The sequence below is a fragment of the Vigna unguiculata genome, chromosome 5, assembly GCF_004118075.2.
Source record: "Vigna unguiculata cultivar IT97K-499-35 chromosome 5, ASM411807v1, whole genome shotgun sequence".
NCBI classification, from domain to species: Eukaryota; Viridiplantae; Streptophyta; class Magnoliopsida; order Fabales; family Fabaceae; genus Vigna; species Vigna unguiculata.
Genome location: NC_040283.1, coordinates 17,939,424 through 17,953,232, shown reverse-complemented (window position 1 = coordinate 17,953,232; position 13,809 = coordinate 17,939,424). Strand labels below are relative to the sequence as shown.

General features: G+C 37.5%; 2 protein-coding genes across 2 annotated transcripts; both read left to right on the top strand.

The window, feature by feature from the left end:
- The first annotated feature begins 469 nt into the window (after positions 1-469).
- LOC114185462 (ABC transporter B family member 15-like) lies at positions 470-8,138 on the top strand. The gene is made up of 7 exons (XM_028073196.1): positions 470-1,017; positions 1,243-1,297; positions 1,432-1,610; positions 1,687-2,144; positions 2,303-2,843; positions 3,427-4,293; positions 6,387-8,138. The coding sequence occupies exons 1-7, from the start codon at positions 787-789 to the stop codon at positions 7,797-7,799; spliced, it is 3,744 nt and encodes a 1,247-aa protein (XP_027928997.1). The 5' UTR covers positions 470-786; the 3' UTR covers positions 7,800-8,138.
- Positions 8,139-11,364: 3,226 nt separating this feature from the next.
- On the top strand, positions 11,365-13,809 carry LOC114184422. The gene is made up of 9 exons (XM_028071732.1): positions 11,365-11,375; positions 11,469-11,817; positions 12,154-12,279; positions 12,368-12,870; positions 12,954-13,038; positions 13,121-13,210; positions 13,287-13,376; positions 13,488-13,616; positions 13,702-13,809. Exons 1-9 carry the CDS (start codon positions 11,365-11,367, stop codon positions 13,807-13,809), a joined length of 1,491 nt encoding a protein of 496 aa, XP_027927533.1.

Here is a 13,809-nt window from a genome sequence, read left to right as displayed (position 1 = left end):
TAGACCAAGAAAAGATTATTAGTTTTAACTAAGTTGTGTTTGTGTATACATTAATTAAGTGATTACTTCACAATAAGAAAAGTAAACTTAATTTGGTGTAACAGAAAATTTATGACTTCTAGATAACATATACTTTAAAATGGCAGTTTTTAGAGTCAATCTCAAACTGTTCTTCTTAAGCTTAGTCTTAAAGGATTCTTCCTATAACAAAGGTCAGATCAACGGTTATCTAACATAAATTAAATAGCGCATTCAATATAGAAAAAGAAAGTGGCCAAAATTCACCGATCCTTTATCAAAAAAGAAAGAATCGTGTCAGCAAAAAGCAGTAAAAGTGGCATAAGATGAGAAAAATGCTTTTATTAAAGTAGAATTATATATTTATGGCTATGAAAAAAGTCCCGATGCTTTAGCAGTGTGATAATTATAAAGTCAAACAGGAGCTAATTCTCCTCCTCACATCACATGTTCCTCCATCCTCAACAACACAATAAACCTCTCCACATGCTATTAAGAATTCCGCAACCCTGACCCTAGCTATTCTGGTCCCTATAAGTTTTGCCCCACCACACTTTAACCCACACTGATTCCTATAAATTCACCAGAATGTCGCAACAACACAGCTCAAGGTAATGAAAGGAAAGCTGGTTTTGGAGCCAAGCCAAGAGGGCCGAGAAACCATGCTCCATTAACAACAGAAGTGGGTCTCCGAATCTCACTGTTGTTTGTTTCTCAAGAAAAAGGGTGTGTCTAAAAATAGTTAGGAATCAGAAAAGTGTAGTAGCTATGGTTAGCCAGGAGAGAAAGAAGAAGATAAAAAACGGGTCTTATGGGTTTGGGTCCATTTTCATGCATGCCGATCGCAAAGATTTGCTTTTTATGATTTTAGGTACCTTTGGGTCTGTTGGGGAAGGCTTTGCCACCCCTCTAGTCTTGTTTATCAGCAGCCGCATGATGAATAACATTGGGAGTTCATCCAACATGCAAGGGAACACCTTCATCCATAACATCGACAAGGTTCAATTCTATCTCTCTATACACACAAGAAGTTTTTATATGTTCTCTTATCACCGTGATCTCAGTTAATCTACACCCAGTTAAGTGTCATGTAAAATTAATTAAAAACATGAACACGTGAAACTCTGAAACTGTCTTAATAATTTTTCTACTCAACTCACACCAAAAGAGTATATAACACATGAGGGAAGCTTGTTAACAGTTTCAGCTTTATTTGTAATGCAGAATGCAGTGGCGTGGTTATATTTAGCTCTTGGCTCTTTTGCCGTTTGCTTCATGGGTGAGTTTTGGTTCCGCAATGATTTTGCTTTTTCTTTTTTCTCTTTCCATTTACGCCACGCAAATTAAAGTGATGATATTGTTGCATCTTTTTTCTTTAACTATTATTATATTTTGCAACTTTTTTTTTCCCAGAGGGTTACTGTTGGACAAGAACAAGCGAAAGACAGGCAGCGAGAATGAGATTCAGGTATCTGAAAGCAGTGCTTCGACAAGATATTGCGTACTTTGATATGCATGTCACAAGCACGTCAGAGATCATCACCAGCGTCTCCAACGACAGCCTCGTAATCCAAGATGTTCTCAGTGAAAAGGTAAGCTGTTATGTTTCATTACAGTTACAAAAAAGGATAATCTAATTTTGCTTATAACTAATCACATGTGTTACAGGTTCCGAATTTCTTGATGAACATTTCGTTGTTCGTTGGGAGCTACATAGCGGCGTTTGCAATGTTGTGGAGGCTGGCCATAGTGGGATTTCCTTTCATTGTTCTTCTGGTGATACCGGGTCTAATTTACGGCAAGACTTTGTTGGGGTTGTCTAGTAAAATCAGAGATGAGTATAATGAAGCAGGAACAGTTGTGGAACAAGCAATTTCATCCATCAGAACCGTTTATTCCTTCGTTGGGGAAAGCCAGACCTTGAACGCTTTCTCAAACGCACTTCAAGGGACAGTGAAGTTAGGCCTGAAGCAAGGCTGGGCCAAAGGCTTAGCCATTGGTAGCAACGGCGTCGTTTTCGCCATTTGGTCTTTCATGTGCTATTACGGCAGCAGACTCGTTATTTATCATGGCGTTAAAGGAGGGACAGTTTTCGCCGTTGGAGCAGCCATCGCAGTTGGTGGATTGTAAGCAATAATTACCTTACCCCTATTATTTTTATTATAATAATAACATTATTATTATTATTATTATAATTAATACTATTGTCTTGTCTATATTATGTAATTGTTTTTATAGTGAATATTTTGAATGAAGGTTAATTAATTTTACGTTTGTGAAAAAGGGGACTGGGAGCGGCTTTATCGAACGTGAAGTACTTTTCGGAGGCGGGTGCGGCGGCGGAGCGTATAAAGGAGGTGATAAAGAGGGTTCCGAGGATTGATTCTGAGAGCGAGGAAGGGGAGATTCTGGAGAGAGTTTATGGGGAAGTGGAATTTGACAGGGTGGAATTTGCGTACCCGTCGAGACCAGAGAGTGCAGTATTGAAGGGGTTGAGTGTGAGAATTCCGGCAGGGAAGAGAGTGGCGTTGGTGGGGGAGAGCGGGTCGGGGAAATCGACGGTGATAGCGCTATTGCAGAGGTTCTACGACCCACTGGGGGGAGAGGTGCGTTTGGATGGGGTGGGGATTCAGAAGCTGCAGGTGAAGTGGCTGCGTTCGCAGTTGGGGTTGGTGAGCCAGGAGCCTGCTCTGTTTGCGACAAGCATTAAAGAAAACATACTTTTCGGCAGAGAGGATGCCACGGAGGACCAAGTGGTAGAGGCTGCAAAAGCTGCCCATGCTCATGATTTCATCTCGCTTCTGCCACACGGTTACCAAACACAGGTCCTAACTCTACTCTTCCTATCATACCTCTACTGCCACTCCGCTATTTCTTCTTCTCCCAACTCACGCACTTATCTTATCAACCCATTCATCATTCATCGCACCCTCTAAACTATATTTTCATCATTACCAAAACCTAATAAATGCATACGCTTTCACGTAATAAATCATCAAATCATTAACTCCTCCTTTTAATCTACTACCTACCCTATTCTATATCATTTCTTATTTAATGTGTCTCTCTCACTTTAATTTTACTAATCTAAAAACAATGTACCAGATGAAGTATATTAAATATACTTCCTCCTTTTTTAATATTTTACACTGACTTTTAGTCAAAGCTTTTCCTCCAATATAGATCGCTTTTAGAAAATAAAATAAAAAGAAAATTTTAAAAGAACGACTTGAGGCGAATTTACAATAGTAATATTTAATTTTAATTAATGATTTATTTATTTTTCTTACAATAAGAAGAAAGTCATGCTAAATTGAAACATAACCTTATGAAATATATACCCAGATTGAATAATTATTTTTATGTTAATGGAAAAGAATAAATAACGGTTTTGATTTCACTTTGCAGGTCGGAGAGAGGGGGATTCAGATGTCAGGGGGACAGAAACAGAGGATAGCGATTGCGAGGGCAATAATCAAGAAACCGCGAATTCTACTTCTGGACGAAGCAACAAGCGCGCTAGACACAGAATCCGAGCATCTCGTCCAAAAGGCACTGGACAACGCCGCCGCGGGTTGCACCGCTATCATCATCGCCCACCGTTTGTCCACCATCCAGAACGCGGACCTCATCGTCGTCGTCGCCGGCGGAAAGGTCGTAGAGATGGGCTCGCACGACGAGCTCCTCGAAAACGACACCAGCGCCTACGCCTCCTCTTTCCGCCTCCAGCAACAAACGAAGAAAGCGAATGTAGCCGAAAGCGCGGAAACCGATGCTCCAGGGAGTGTCACGAGCTCGGCATCATCGAAAGACACGGAAAACGCGCTACCGGTGGGGCCATTTGGTGGGAGTGGTACGGACGTGGCGGAAGGGAAGAAGGTACAGGCGCCGTCGTTTCACAGACTGGTATCCCTGAGTGTCCCCGAGTGGAAACACGTGGTTATGGGGTGCTTAAACGCGATGGTTTTCGGTGCCGTTCAGCCGGTTTACGCATTCACAATGGGGTCCACAATACTGTTGTATTTTCACGCGGATCATGAGGAGATAGTGAGGAAGACTAGGATCTACTCGTTCGCCTTTCTGGGCCTCTTTGTGGTGTCTTTCATTGCGAATGTTGGGCAGCATTATTGTTTCGCCTACATGGGGGAATACTTGACCAAACGGGTCAGAGAGACCGTGCTTTCCAAAATCCTCACTTTCGAAATTGGATGGTTTGATTTGGACGAAAACTCCAGTGGCGCCATCTGTTCCAGGCTTGCCAAAGACGCCAATGTGGTAAGTTTCCTCTTCCATTTCCTCAATTACTTCTGCTCTAACGTTTTTAAGCTTTTCTTTTCACACTTTCTAATAACGGTATCAATTATTTGCCTCCATTTCTTCAATTTCTTCTACTTTAATGTTTTTAAGTTTTTCTTTTCACCAATAACGACATCAATCATTTGCCATTTGCCTTAGGAAAACAAACATCATAAGAAAAGATGGAACATAATGAGTATGATAAGATATGCTTAGGAAAGAAAGTCTTGTTAATCAGTACCCCACACCTGTCTAACTCAAAATAATAGGATCTCCAATAAATGCCATCTTATTTCTCATTTTAAAAATATACATAGCCCACATGATAAATAATACCTTTTATGAGTGATACATGATGAGTGAAAGATAGAAAAAAAAAATTATGTGTTAATTAAGTTTCAAAAAAATATAAAGTATTCATGTTGTTCAGTAACTTATCTGTTTTAACCAAACATTCATCAAAATTTCCACTTAAAAAAATTGTTTTCAAAATATTCTAGATTTTACTCCCTTTTTCTGGGTCCAGAAAGCGAAAGATATCAAACTTCAGTTATTCTTTCTTTTCTTGTTTTCATGGTGAAAGTGATTGTGGGAGGTGTAAAACATGAGAAGAAAAGGCATGAGGGAATTTTTACTATTTAAGGTCTTATTGTTTTGTACCATAAATTCTCAGCTATAAGGCTATAATGCATGTATCTCTCTACATGCAACCATGGTTGTCGGTGAGAATTTTATGTGTAGTTCACAAAAGGTAAATCTTGTGGATTAAAGATGGAGGACCTCTATTGGTATATCTTCAGTTGTGGTTACATCCTATCCGTACCCTTTTTCTTTTGAAGAAAAGGGAGGACCCGGCTCCACCTCACTTTCCGTTACCTTATTTTTCCTTTCTTTTCTTTATCTTTCAAAGACCAGGGTACTACTTCTAAAGACATAACTATATATATATATATATATATATATATACTCCAAGTATAATTTTTATTCACTCTACTACAATGGAATTAGTTCAACTAGGCACTCATTCATTGAATGCATTAAATTTAGAATAGGATACTCTCCTTAAGAATCTAGGCTTGCGCTAGTTGAGAGAAGAAAAGAGAGATGAAAAGGAGGAAAAAAAATCTAAAATGTGATAAAAAAGAAAACTATGTATAACCAATAGGAAAATCTATAACATTTTCCTTTCCCAGAACATGAAGAGGGAAATGGGTGTGGACCAAGAAGAAGTGACCGGAGAAAGAAAAGGAAGTGATGATTTGATCACAATAGTAAACTTGAATACTATAAATATTTATTTTAAATTATTCGGTAAGAATATATAATAACTTAAGAATAAATACTAAATATTCTAATTTACTTAATGAAATCACTTTCTATATTTATTTACTTATCATTGACCGAGACCATATTTTTTATCGTAATTAAATATTGTAATTAATTCTCTCAAGTATAATATTACGATGAAAGCATCTTTTCCTTACCATAATTTTTTTAAGACAGGCATCTTTCTCGTTTGGTTCACTCTTTTTTCTTTTGATAGTAAAGACTTTGTAGTACCAGTTAACTATCCGTACATACTTTATTTTTTACTAAAACTTTGCAGTAAAGACTGTCAATTTTAACATTTTTTCTTAGGATAAAATTAGTTTCACATATTTCTTAAAAAGCGTAAATTGAGGAGCACTTAGTATTAAATAACATTAACATTATCACTGCTAAAAATCTCAGTGCACGTTAAAAACAAATAGTTTTCATGAAATGAACTGTGATGAACGCATGAAAGAGAGGACTGAGGCTTTGAAGGTGGCATTGTGGCTCCTGTCACAACTGAGGAAAGTTATGTACGTTGTTTGGGTACGTCAGATAATTTGATCGTGGCTTCATGCCGTCTAAACCGGCTTTAAAGCAAGACGTGCTTGTTTTTCAGCGTGTTCTTTAGCTTTTTGTGCGTTAGGTGTTGATAGTTTGGCAGCTACGTACAAGATCTGCGTAGTGGTTAATTAGTGTGATTGTGATTGGATCCGTGAGTAGCGTGTGTTGATGATTGATATTTGGTTGTGTTGATTCAGGTGAGGTCTCTAGTGGGAGATAGAATGGCACTGGTGGTACAGACATTTTCAGCGGTGATAACAGCCTACACAATGGGTCTGATAATTTCATGGAAGCTTTCCATTGTTATGATAGCGGTACAACCTATCATCATAGGATGCTTTTACACAAGACGTGTCCTTCTCAAGAGCATGTCCAACATGTCCATGAAGGCCCAGCAACAAAGCAGCAAACTGGCATCGGAAGCGGTTTCCAATCTCCGAACCGTGACCGCCTTTTCATCGCAGGAACGGATTCTGAAAATGCTTGAAGCGGCCCAGGAGGGCCCAAGCAGAGAGAACATTCGGCAGTCGTGGTTTGCTGGCATTGGGCTTGGAATCTCCCAAGGCCTTGCATCTTGCGTTTGGGCCCTAGACTTCTGGTACGGTGGGAAGCTCATCTCGTACGGACAAATAACAACAAAATCTTTCTTTGAGAGCTTCATGGTTTTGGTGAGCACTGGGAGGATAATTGCGGATGCGGGAAGCATGACAACGGATATTGCTAGAGGTGCTGATGTTGTGGCCTCTACTTTTGGCATCATAGATAGGAGTACAAAAATAGAGCCTGATGAGCCAAATGGGTACAAGACAGAGAAGTTGGTTGGTGAAATAGAGTTTCATGAGGTGCATTTCACGTACCCTACAAGGCCTGACGTGGCTATCTTCCAGGGGTTCTCGATGAAAATGGAGGCAGGGAAATCAACGGCGCTGGTGGGGCAAAGTGGATCTGGGAAATCAACGATCATAGGGCTAATAGAGAGATTTTACGATCCACTTAGAGGGATGGTGACAATAGATGGAATGGACATAAGAAGGTATAACCTAAAGTCACTAAGGAAGCACATAGCACTTGTGAGCCAGGAGCCAACGTTGTTTGGTGGGACCATAAGAGAGAACATTACATATGGAAGAGGTGGGAGGGTTGATGAGAGTGAGATGATAGAGGCAGCACGAGCAGCGAACGCTCATGATTTCATAGCGGGTCTGAAGGAGGGGTACGAGACATGGTGTGGGGAAAAAGGGGTACAACTTTCAGGGGGTCAAAAGCAAAGGATAGCAATAGCGAGGGCCATATTGAAAAATCCTAAGGTGTTGCTGTTGGACGAGGCCACAAGTGCATTGGATAGTCAATCAGAGAAGGTGGTGCAAGATACGTTGATGAGGGTAATGATAGGGAGGACCAGCGTGGTGGTGGCACACAGGTTGAGCACCATTCACCATTGTGATGCTATTGCTGTGATGGAAAAGGGAAGGGTGGTGGAGACTGGAACCCACTCCTCCTTGTTGGCCAAAGGGCCATGTGGAGCTTATTACTCTTTGGTCACCCTTCAGACTAGACATGCAGCCACACTCAACAACACTTGTACTAAAGCTTCCCACTCTCTCACTTGACCTTCCCAAAGTACCATGTTGTCTTTGTCTGCTCGCCTTGTTAGCTACTGCACTTTCTTTTCTTTTTTAGATAATAATAATAATAATAATCATAATAATGATGATGGTAGTCATAAAGAAGAGATTAGATGATCGGTTTGATTGGCTTGGTTTGGTGATAGATGAAACCCAACTTAAAGAAGTGGACGAGATGGAGAAGGAACTTTCAAAATTAGTGTACCTTTCTTATTTCGCACTTTCTCTCGTGTTCCCAACAACATCGATCCATGTTTAAATAATGTAAAGGTCTTTATGGATATCCAGCAGAATACTTGTGCCAAATCGTGTCAATATTTCCCTCCACTTTCCACCTCGAAATGATTACTAGCTTAGTAAATATTAGACTCAAGTACTACCGCACTCCTTTACAAAGTTTTAAGAGGATATTTTTTATATTTTGTGAAACTTTTTCAGATATACTTAGCCCAACTTTCAAAATTATTTAAAAAAATTACAATGACATTTCTGAATTATTTAACAAATATTACACGGTATAATTCTACGTATAAAAAATTAGTAAATATTAAAAAAAATATTTGCATAGTATCATTTACTTACTTTTTAAGTAGGACCTATTTGAAAAATGATAAATATTAGGTTTTAAAAATTTATAATTAAGCCCTTAAAACCCTGTTAGAGAACTTCGGAACAATTTCCTAACCACAATATGAACTAAAATAATACAGCTTCAAATTTTTAATACCAATAAATATAACTAAATATTAAAATTATTATCTTGTTGCTAATGTGCTAATTTATTTGATTTAATAACAATTATTACTCAGGCAAAATAGTGCAAAATAGATATATTATAACATAATATTAAATTAGTTGTAACCGAATAGATGTAATTCAAAATGCAACAACAATCTTATAAGGAAAATGATATCCTGACTCCATATTTTGACTCCATACTTGACTCCATGACGTGGCATGCACAGGTGGATTTTATTTTTTAAATTAAAATTAATTTTATTGAAGCATTTTACGTCAGACGTGGCTTAGTGGAGGAGTTGAACCGTTTCTCTTTTCTCCTTCTCCCGCGCACTCAATCGAAATCTCTCTTCTCTCCGCACAGTCGCCGCACGAAAACCCTCTTCTCACCGGTAGGGTGTTCATTGTAAATGGCGAATGGTTTTTTGGTCAAAAATTTTAACATTCTTTCCTTTCTCCCCTGCGCTCACTTGTATGAGTTCTCACTTTACCCCTTTTTGTGGTCGCAGTTGTAGGTTCTCTTGTCACCGGCAACGCGAACGGTTTTTGGAGTGGTTCGTCTGGTGAAGGAAGATAGCACAGTGTGGGTTTGCGGAATCTCTGTGGTGGCTAAACCTTGAAAGGGTTAGGGTTTGCGGACAGGGAGGGCGTTTGCTGTGGAGGAGTTGAACCGTTTCTCTTTTGTCCTTCTCCCGCGCACTCAGTCGAAAACCCTCTTCTCTCCGCACAATCGTCGTTTTTCTTCCCACCGACAAGGTGTTCAGTCTAGATGGCGAATGATTTTTTGGTTGAAAATTTGGACATTCTTTCCTTTCTCCCCCACGCTCACTGGTATGAGTTCTCATTTGACCCCCTTTTGTGGTTGCAGTTGTAGGTTCTATTGTCACCGTCAACGCCAACGGTTTTTGGAGTGAAAGGGAGTTCTGACGAAGCATCTCCTCCATTGTTCAAGCACTGTTTTCAAAGGTCACAGTTCTACGAAGGACCAGCTTTGTAGCAGATTGTAGGTATGACGATTTTTTTTTGTATTTGTTGTCTTAGGGGTTGTTTAAGTGCATCAATATAATTCTTAGATGATAACTTGATGGATCTGGCGTTGGAGAAGATGGTGACGGAGATGAGGAGTATTAGAATCTGGAATATTTGTCTGATATCGTGTGTTTGTTTGATGTGAACTTTTTCGTGTGTGATTTTTGAATGTTTGGTTGTTATCGAATATCAATATATGTGCTGTGTGTAGCACATAAGTTTCTCTATGTCCCTGTTTCTCGCTGGTTTTACAATTTTTTGAAAGTTCAAATGAATTTGGTAATGTTTGAAACATTAAGGAATTATCGTTGTTTTTCTCTTTCTGGCTTCGCTGCATATCACCTCTAAATGTATGCTTGGACATTCTATTTTCCATACAGGCACATTGACTACTAAGCATGCTTGCACCTGCATCTTAGCTCCACCCCATTCTTCAGTAGAAAAAATACTGTATATATTTTCAAATTCAAATATCAAACATATCTAACCTCACCCAAAATGAAATGAATAAGAATGTAGGTTTTGTTTTATCATGGTCTACTTCAGAGCCTTCCTAATACATAATGATATTTAGGAAAAAGCATTGATAAGATAAGATAAGATATATAGTCCTCTGTGTATATATTGATTTCCTCTGAAGTTTTGCATCGGTAATGGGTTATTGAACAAAGTGTGAAAATTGTCATATATAACGTGTAAAATATTCTTCCTTCAGATTATAAATCTCATTGAATTAAAATTTACAGCATTTCCTTGTTTTATATTCATTATATTATATCAGTAATGATTCATGTTTATTAAAAAAGTAATTACTCATCATCTTTTTAATTACCTTTTCTACAAAATTCAGATTCAAATTCAAATTTTCTTTTTAATTTACAATATTACCTTTTTAATTACCTTTTATTAATAGATACTAAGATAGCAAATGTTAGGATTTGACTTCTCTAATGGAAAAACTGCATGATATAGAGAGAAGATGAACTTATAACCATTGATAGAAAAAAAACATTTAAGATTTTAACTTTATAATTGTTATTCATGTAAATATATTCTGTCACAATATCAACAATTGATTTTCCAATAATGGCTATAATTCCATACTTTGGGAAACTAGGATTTTGAGCTGAATGAAGAAATATAGTGTTTTGAAGATTGATAGGATAACTTGATTTATGATAAGTCCAATGGACTAGACCACCTGATGTGTGGATCTATAGACCGTCTGATCCTTAAAGGCCCCATTGGATCATTTGCTGCGTTGGACCCTCTTGAACATTGATTTCACTTTCTTATAAGCAACATTTTTGTGTGTGATGACCTGTGTGCAACTAAGTGTTGACCTGTGCAGCATTTTTTGCAATAATGTGGTTTGACTCAATTTTTTGAACTCATACTATAGCAGCCAATTCGTGTTTTTGGGGTGAACGACATTGGTTAATAAGATGTGATTTGTAATAAGTGGGGTTAAAGATGTCTGATTTGTTGGTGATGACTTTTGTGCACCCAAGTAATGACCTGTGCTGCATTTTTTGCAATGAGTTTATGAATCAATTTTTTTTATCTATTTTGTTATAGTAGTGAATAATTGTTTATGAGGTTATTTACTTTGGTGCATGTGATAAATTTTCAGTTATATTTGTTCCTTTGTGGATATATGTTTGATGAATTTCAATGAACTTGGTATGTTATTTAGGAATTTTAAGTAAGATGTCTAGTAAACGTGAATGCAAATGTATTCCGGAAGCAAGCAATAAAGGGAAGAAGAAGAAGGTGGTGAAAAATGCTGATAAGGTATGATTGGAATCTTTAAGTGATTTAACTTTTTTTATTATTTATAATAAATAATATTTTGTTCATGGTGCTATAGGTTTGAATTGTGCATAGGTGCGAAAGCAAGTACATTGTTGAAGTAAACAATGTACTAAAAGACACCCACCGTAAGCGGATTCAGGCAACACCATTTAGATGGTGTTTGGAGGTGGACAACGCATTGGAAATAAATTGTCCTTTGTTGAGGGAAGTGTTGCGTAGATGGGTTCCACAAGGGGAATACATTCGTGTAGGTCAGCATTTGGTGGGGTTATTGGTTTATGATGTTTGTATATGCCTAGGTCTTAGTATGGTTGGTAAATGTGTTGAATTTGATGTTGATGTAAGTGGGGTAGTAGGTTCACTTTTTGAGAAGAAACCAATCACCTTACGAGACATAATTAACAAGATTAAGAACTTAGTGGTTAGTGATGATGATGTAGACAATGCTTGTAGGTTGTATCTGTTACTTTGTTTTACTGTATTTTATTTTCCTAGGACCTTTAGGATAGTGACCAATATGCCTTTCAAAGTCTTAGACAACCTTGAGAACTTAAGCGACTATAACTGGGCAGAGTCAGTGCATAGTTTTTTGATCTCTGCACTCAATCGTGGATGTAAGGTTGTACGAGAAAAGATAAATACTCGTAGCCTTAACTTAGCCAGATCTATTGTAGTTGTTCAAGTAATTATTGTTTTAAGAACCTTTATTTTCCTTATGCATTATTATAATTTATTGATTTGTCTAACATTGTTATAGGTTTGGGCTGCTCGTCGTCTTGGCTTAGAAGATGTAGAGGGTGAGGTTCAATTCCCAAGATTTCTGCGGTGGCCCTCGGTGAAGATTAGGACACCTAATTTTGAGTCTACTTTTGAAAAGAATAAGGTTTTATTTGAGTTGTCTTTGTATATGTTTGGTTAAATTTGGTTTTATTACGAAATGTGTTCAAAAACAGATTGTTTTTTATTTGTAGATTGGGTTTGGTTGGGCCCTAACTGCAGAGGAGAAGAACAACCCAATAGAGCAAAATGTCGTTCATATTGAGGACCAATACAATGTTCAAAATGATGGCATTCAGGGTGTTTCTCATTCCAAACAGCAAGTGGATTTGGAAGAAAAATTTGAAAAACATGAACGAATAATTCTAGACATGAAAGAACAGATAAAAAAGATGCGTGATGAATTTTTTGATGCTCCTGAACTTGACTCCTATGCAGGTAAAGGAAATGATGTTAATGAAGAAGAGGGTTGTCCTTCTGAGCAAAGGAAGTGTGATGAAGGCCAGGGTTGTCCTTCACACTGGAAAGAGAGTCCGCAACCTCATCAGTGTGAGGAAGATGACCTGAATGACAAACCAAAATCCAACCATAATGGAGACGACAAAGCTATTAAGCCTAACACTGAAGGTCAAAGTAATACACTATTTATAGATAAGGCTAAATTGTATAAGGATGTGACTGCTGTTGGTTGTGCCAGGTATGCTATTTTTTTTAATAATGTATTCAACGTCAACACACACTAATAGTTAATACTTGAAGTTGCTGTTTTTGACTTTTCAGAACTATTTATGTTCATGTGAATGGTGAAATATTGAGGAGCGATGAATGTCCATGTTTTCGTCCTCGTGGTTGGATTGATAACATGGTAAATTATGAAACTTAAGTTTATGACTATTTATATTGTTACTACAACCATGTACTGATATAATTATTGTTTTTGTGTTCAGTCTATAATGTTTGCAGCCTACGAGTTCATGTATAAACAGAAAAGGCTGACCGGGAAGATTAGCAGGGTTATATTCAATCCTTTCTATACAGTAAGTTTTTTATTTTTTTCCTTTTAATATTTATGCTTAAATTAATGTATAAGTATTGACATTTGTTGTGGTTTAGAATGCAGTTATCCTTGATTGTAACAAAAGAAAGGTGAATAAACGTGTCTGGTGTCTAGATGACTACAGGCATTACCTGACACGTGATTTGGTTTCAGTGCAGGATATATTAACAGCAGATTTTATGCGTATCCTTACTTGTTAAATGTTGTTATATTTTGTTACAAAATGAAATGTGTTTGTTAATGTTACTTCTATTCAGTTGCTTGCCCCAGTGATTTATGCTGAACATTGGTGGTGTTATGCTTTTAATTGTCAAACGAAAGAGTTCTTTGTCTTAGATTCACTTGCACACAAATGCCGAAGGCGAAAACAAATTGATAGTCACGTGGTAAGTCCATGTGTGACATTATAAATTTTCATTGCTGATGTTTATTGTGTTCACATTATTTATGTTCGATTTATATCTGTTATAGGTACAGAATGTGGAACACCTTTTTTGGCTCTTATTAAATGACAAAAAACAATTGAAGCCAACATATGAAGTCCACATTGAAGACGTTCCTGAACAGCCAAATTTGTAA

What these genes read in the sequence shown, in the direction of transcription:
- LOC114185462 (XM_028073196.1), top strand. Translation starts at nt 787, where the DNA reads ATGGTTAGCCAGGAGAGAAAGAAGAAGATAAAAAACGGGTCTTATGGG. An exon ending in TTTTGCCGTTTGCTTCATGG is followed by an intron (nt 1,298 to 1,431) that starts GTGAGTTTTGGT and finishes TTTTTTTCCCAG; the next exon opens with AGGGTTACTGTTGGACAAGA. An exon ending in AAGATGTTCTCAGTGAAAAG is followed by an intron (nt 1,611 to 1,686) that starts GTAAGCTGTTAT and finishes CATGTGTTACAG; the next exon opens with GTTCCGAATTTCTTGATGAA.
- LOC114184422 (XM_028071732.1), top strand. An exon ending in CTACTTTTGAAAAGAATAAG is followed by an intron (nt 12,280 to 12,367) that starts GTTTTATTTGAG and finishes TTTTATTTGTAG; the next exon opens with ATTGGGTTTGGTTGGGCCCT. An exon ending in ATTACCTGACACGTGATTTG is followed by an intron (nt 13,377 to 13,487) that starts GTTTCAGTGCAG and finishes ACTTCTATTCAG; the next exon opens with TTGCTTGCCCCAGTGATTTA.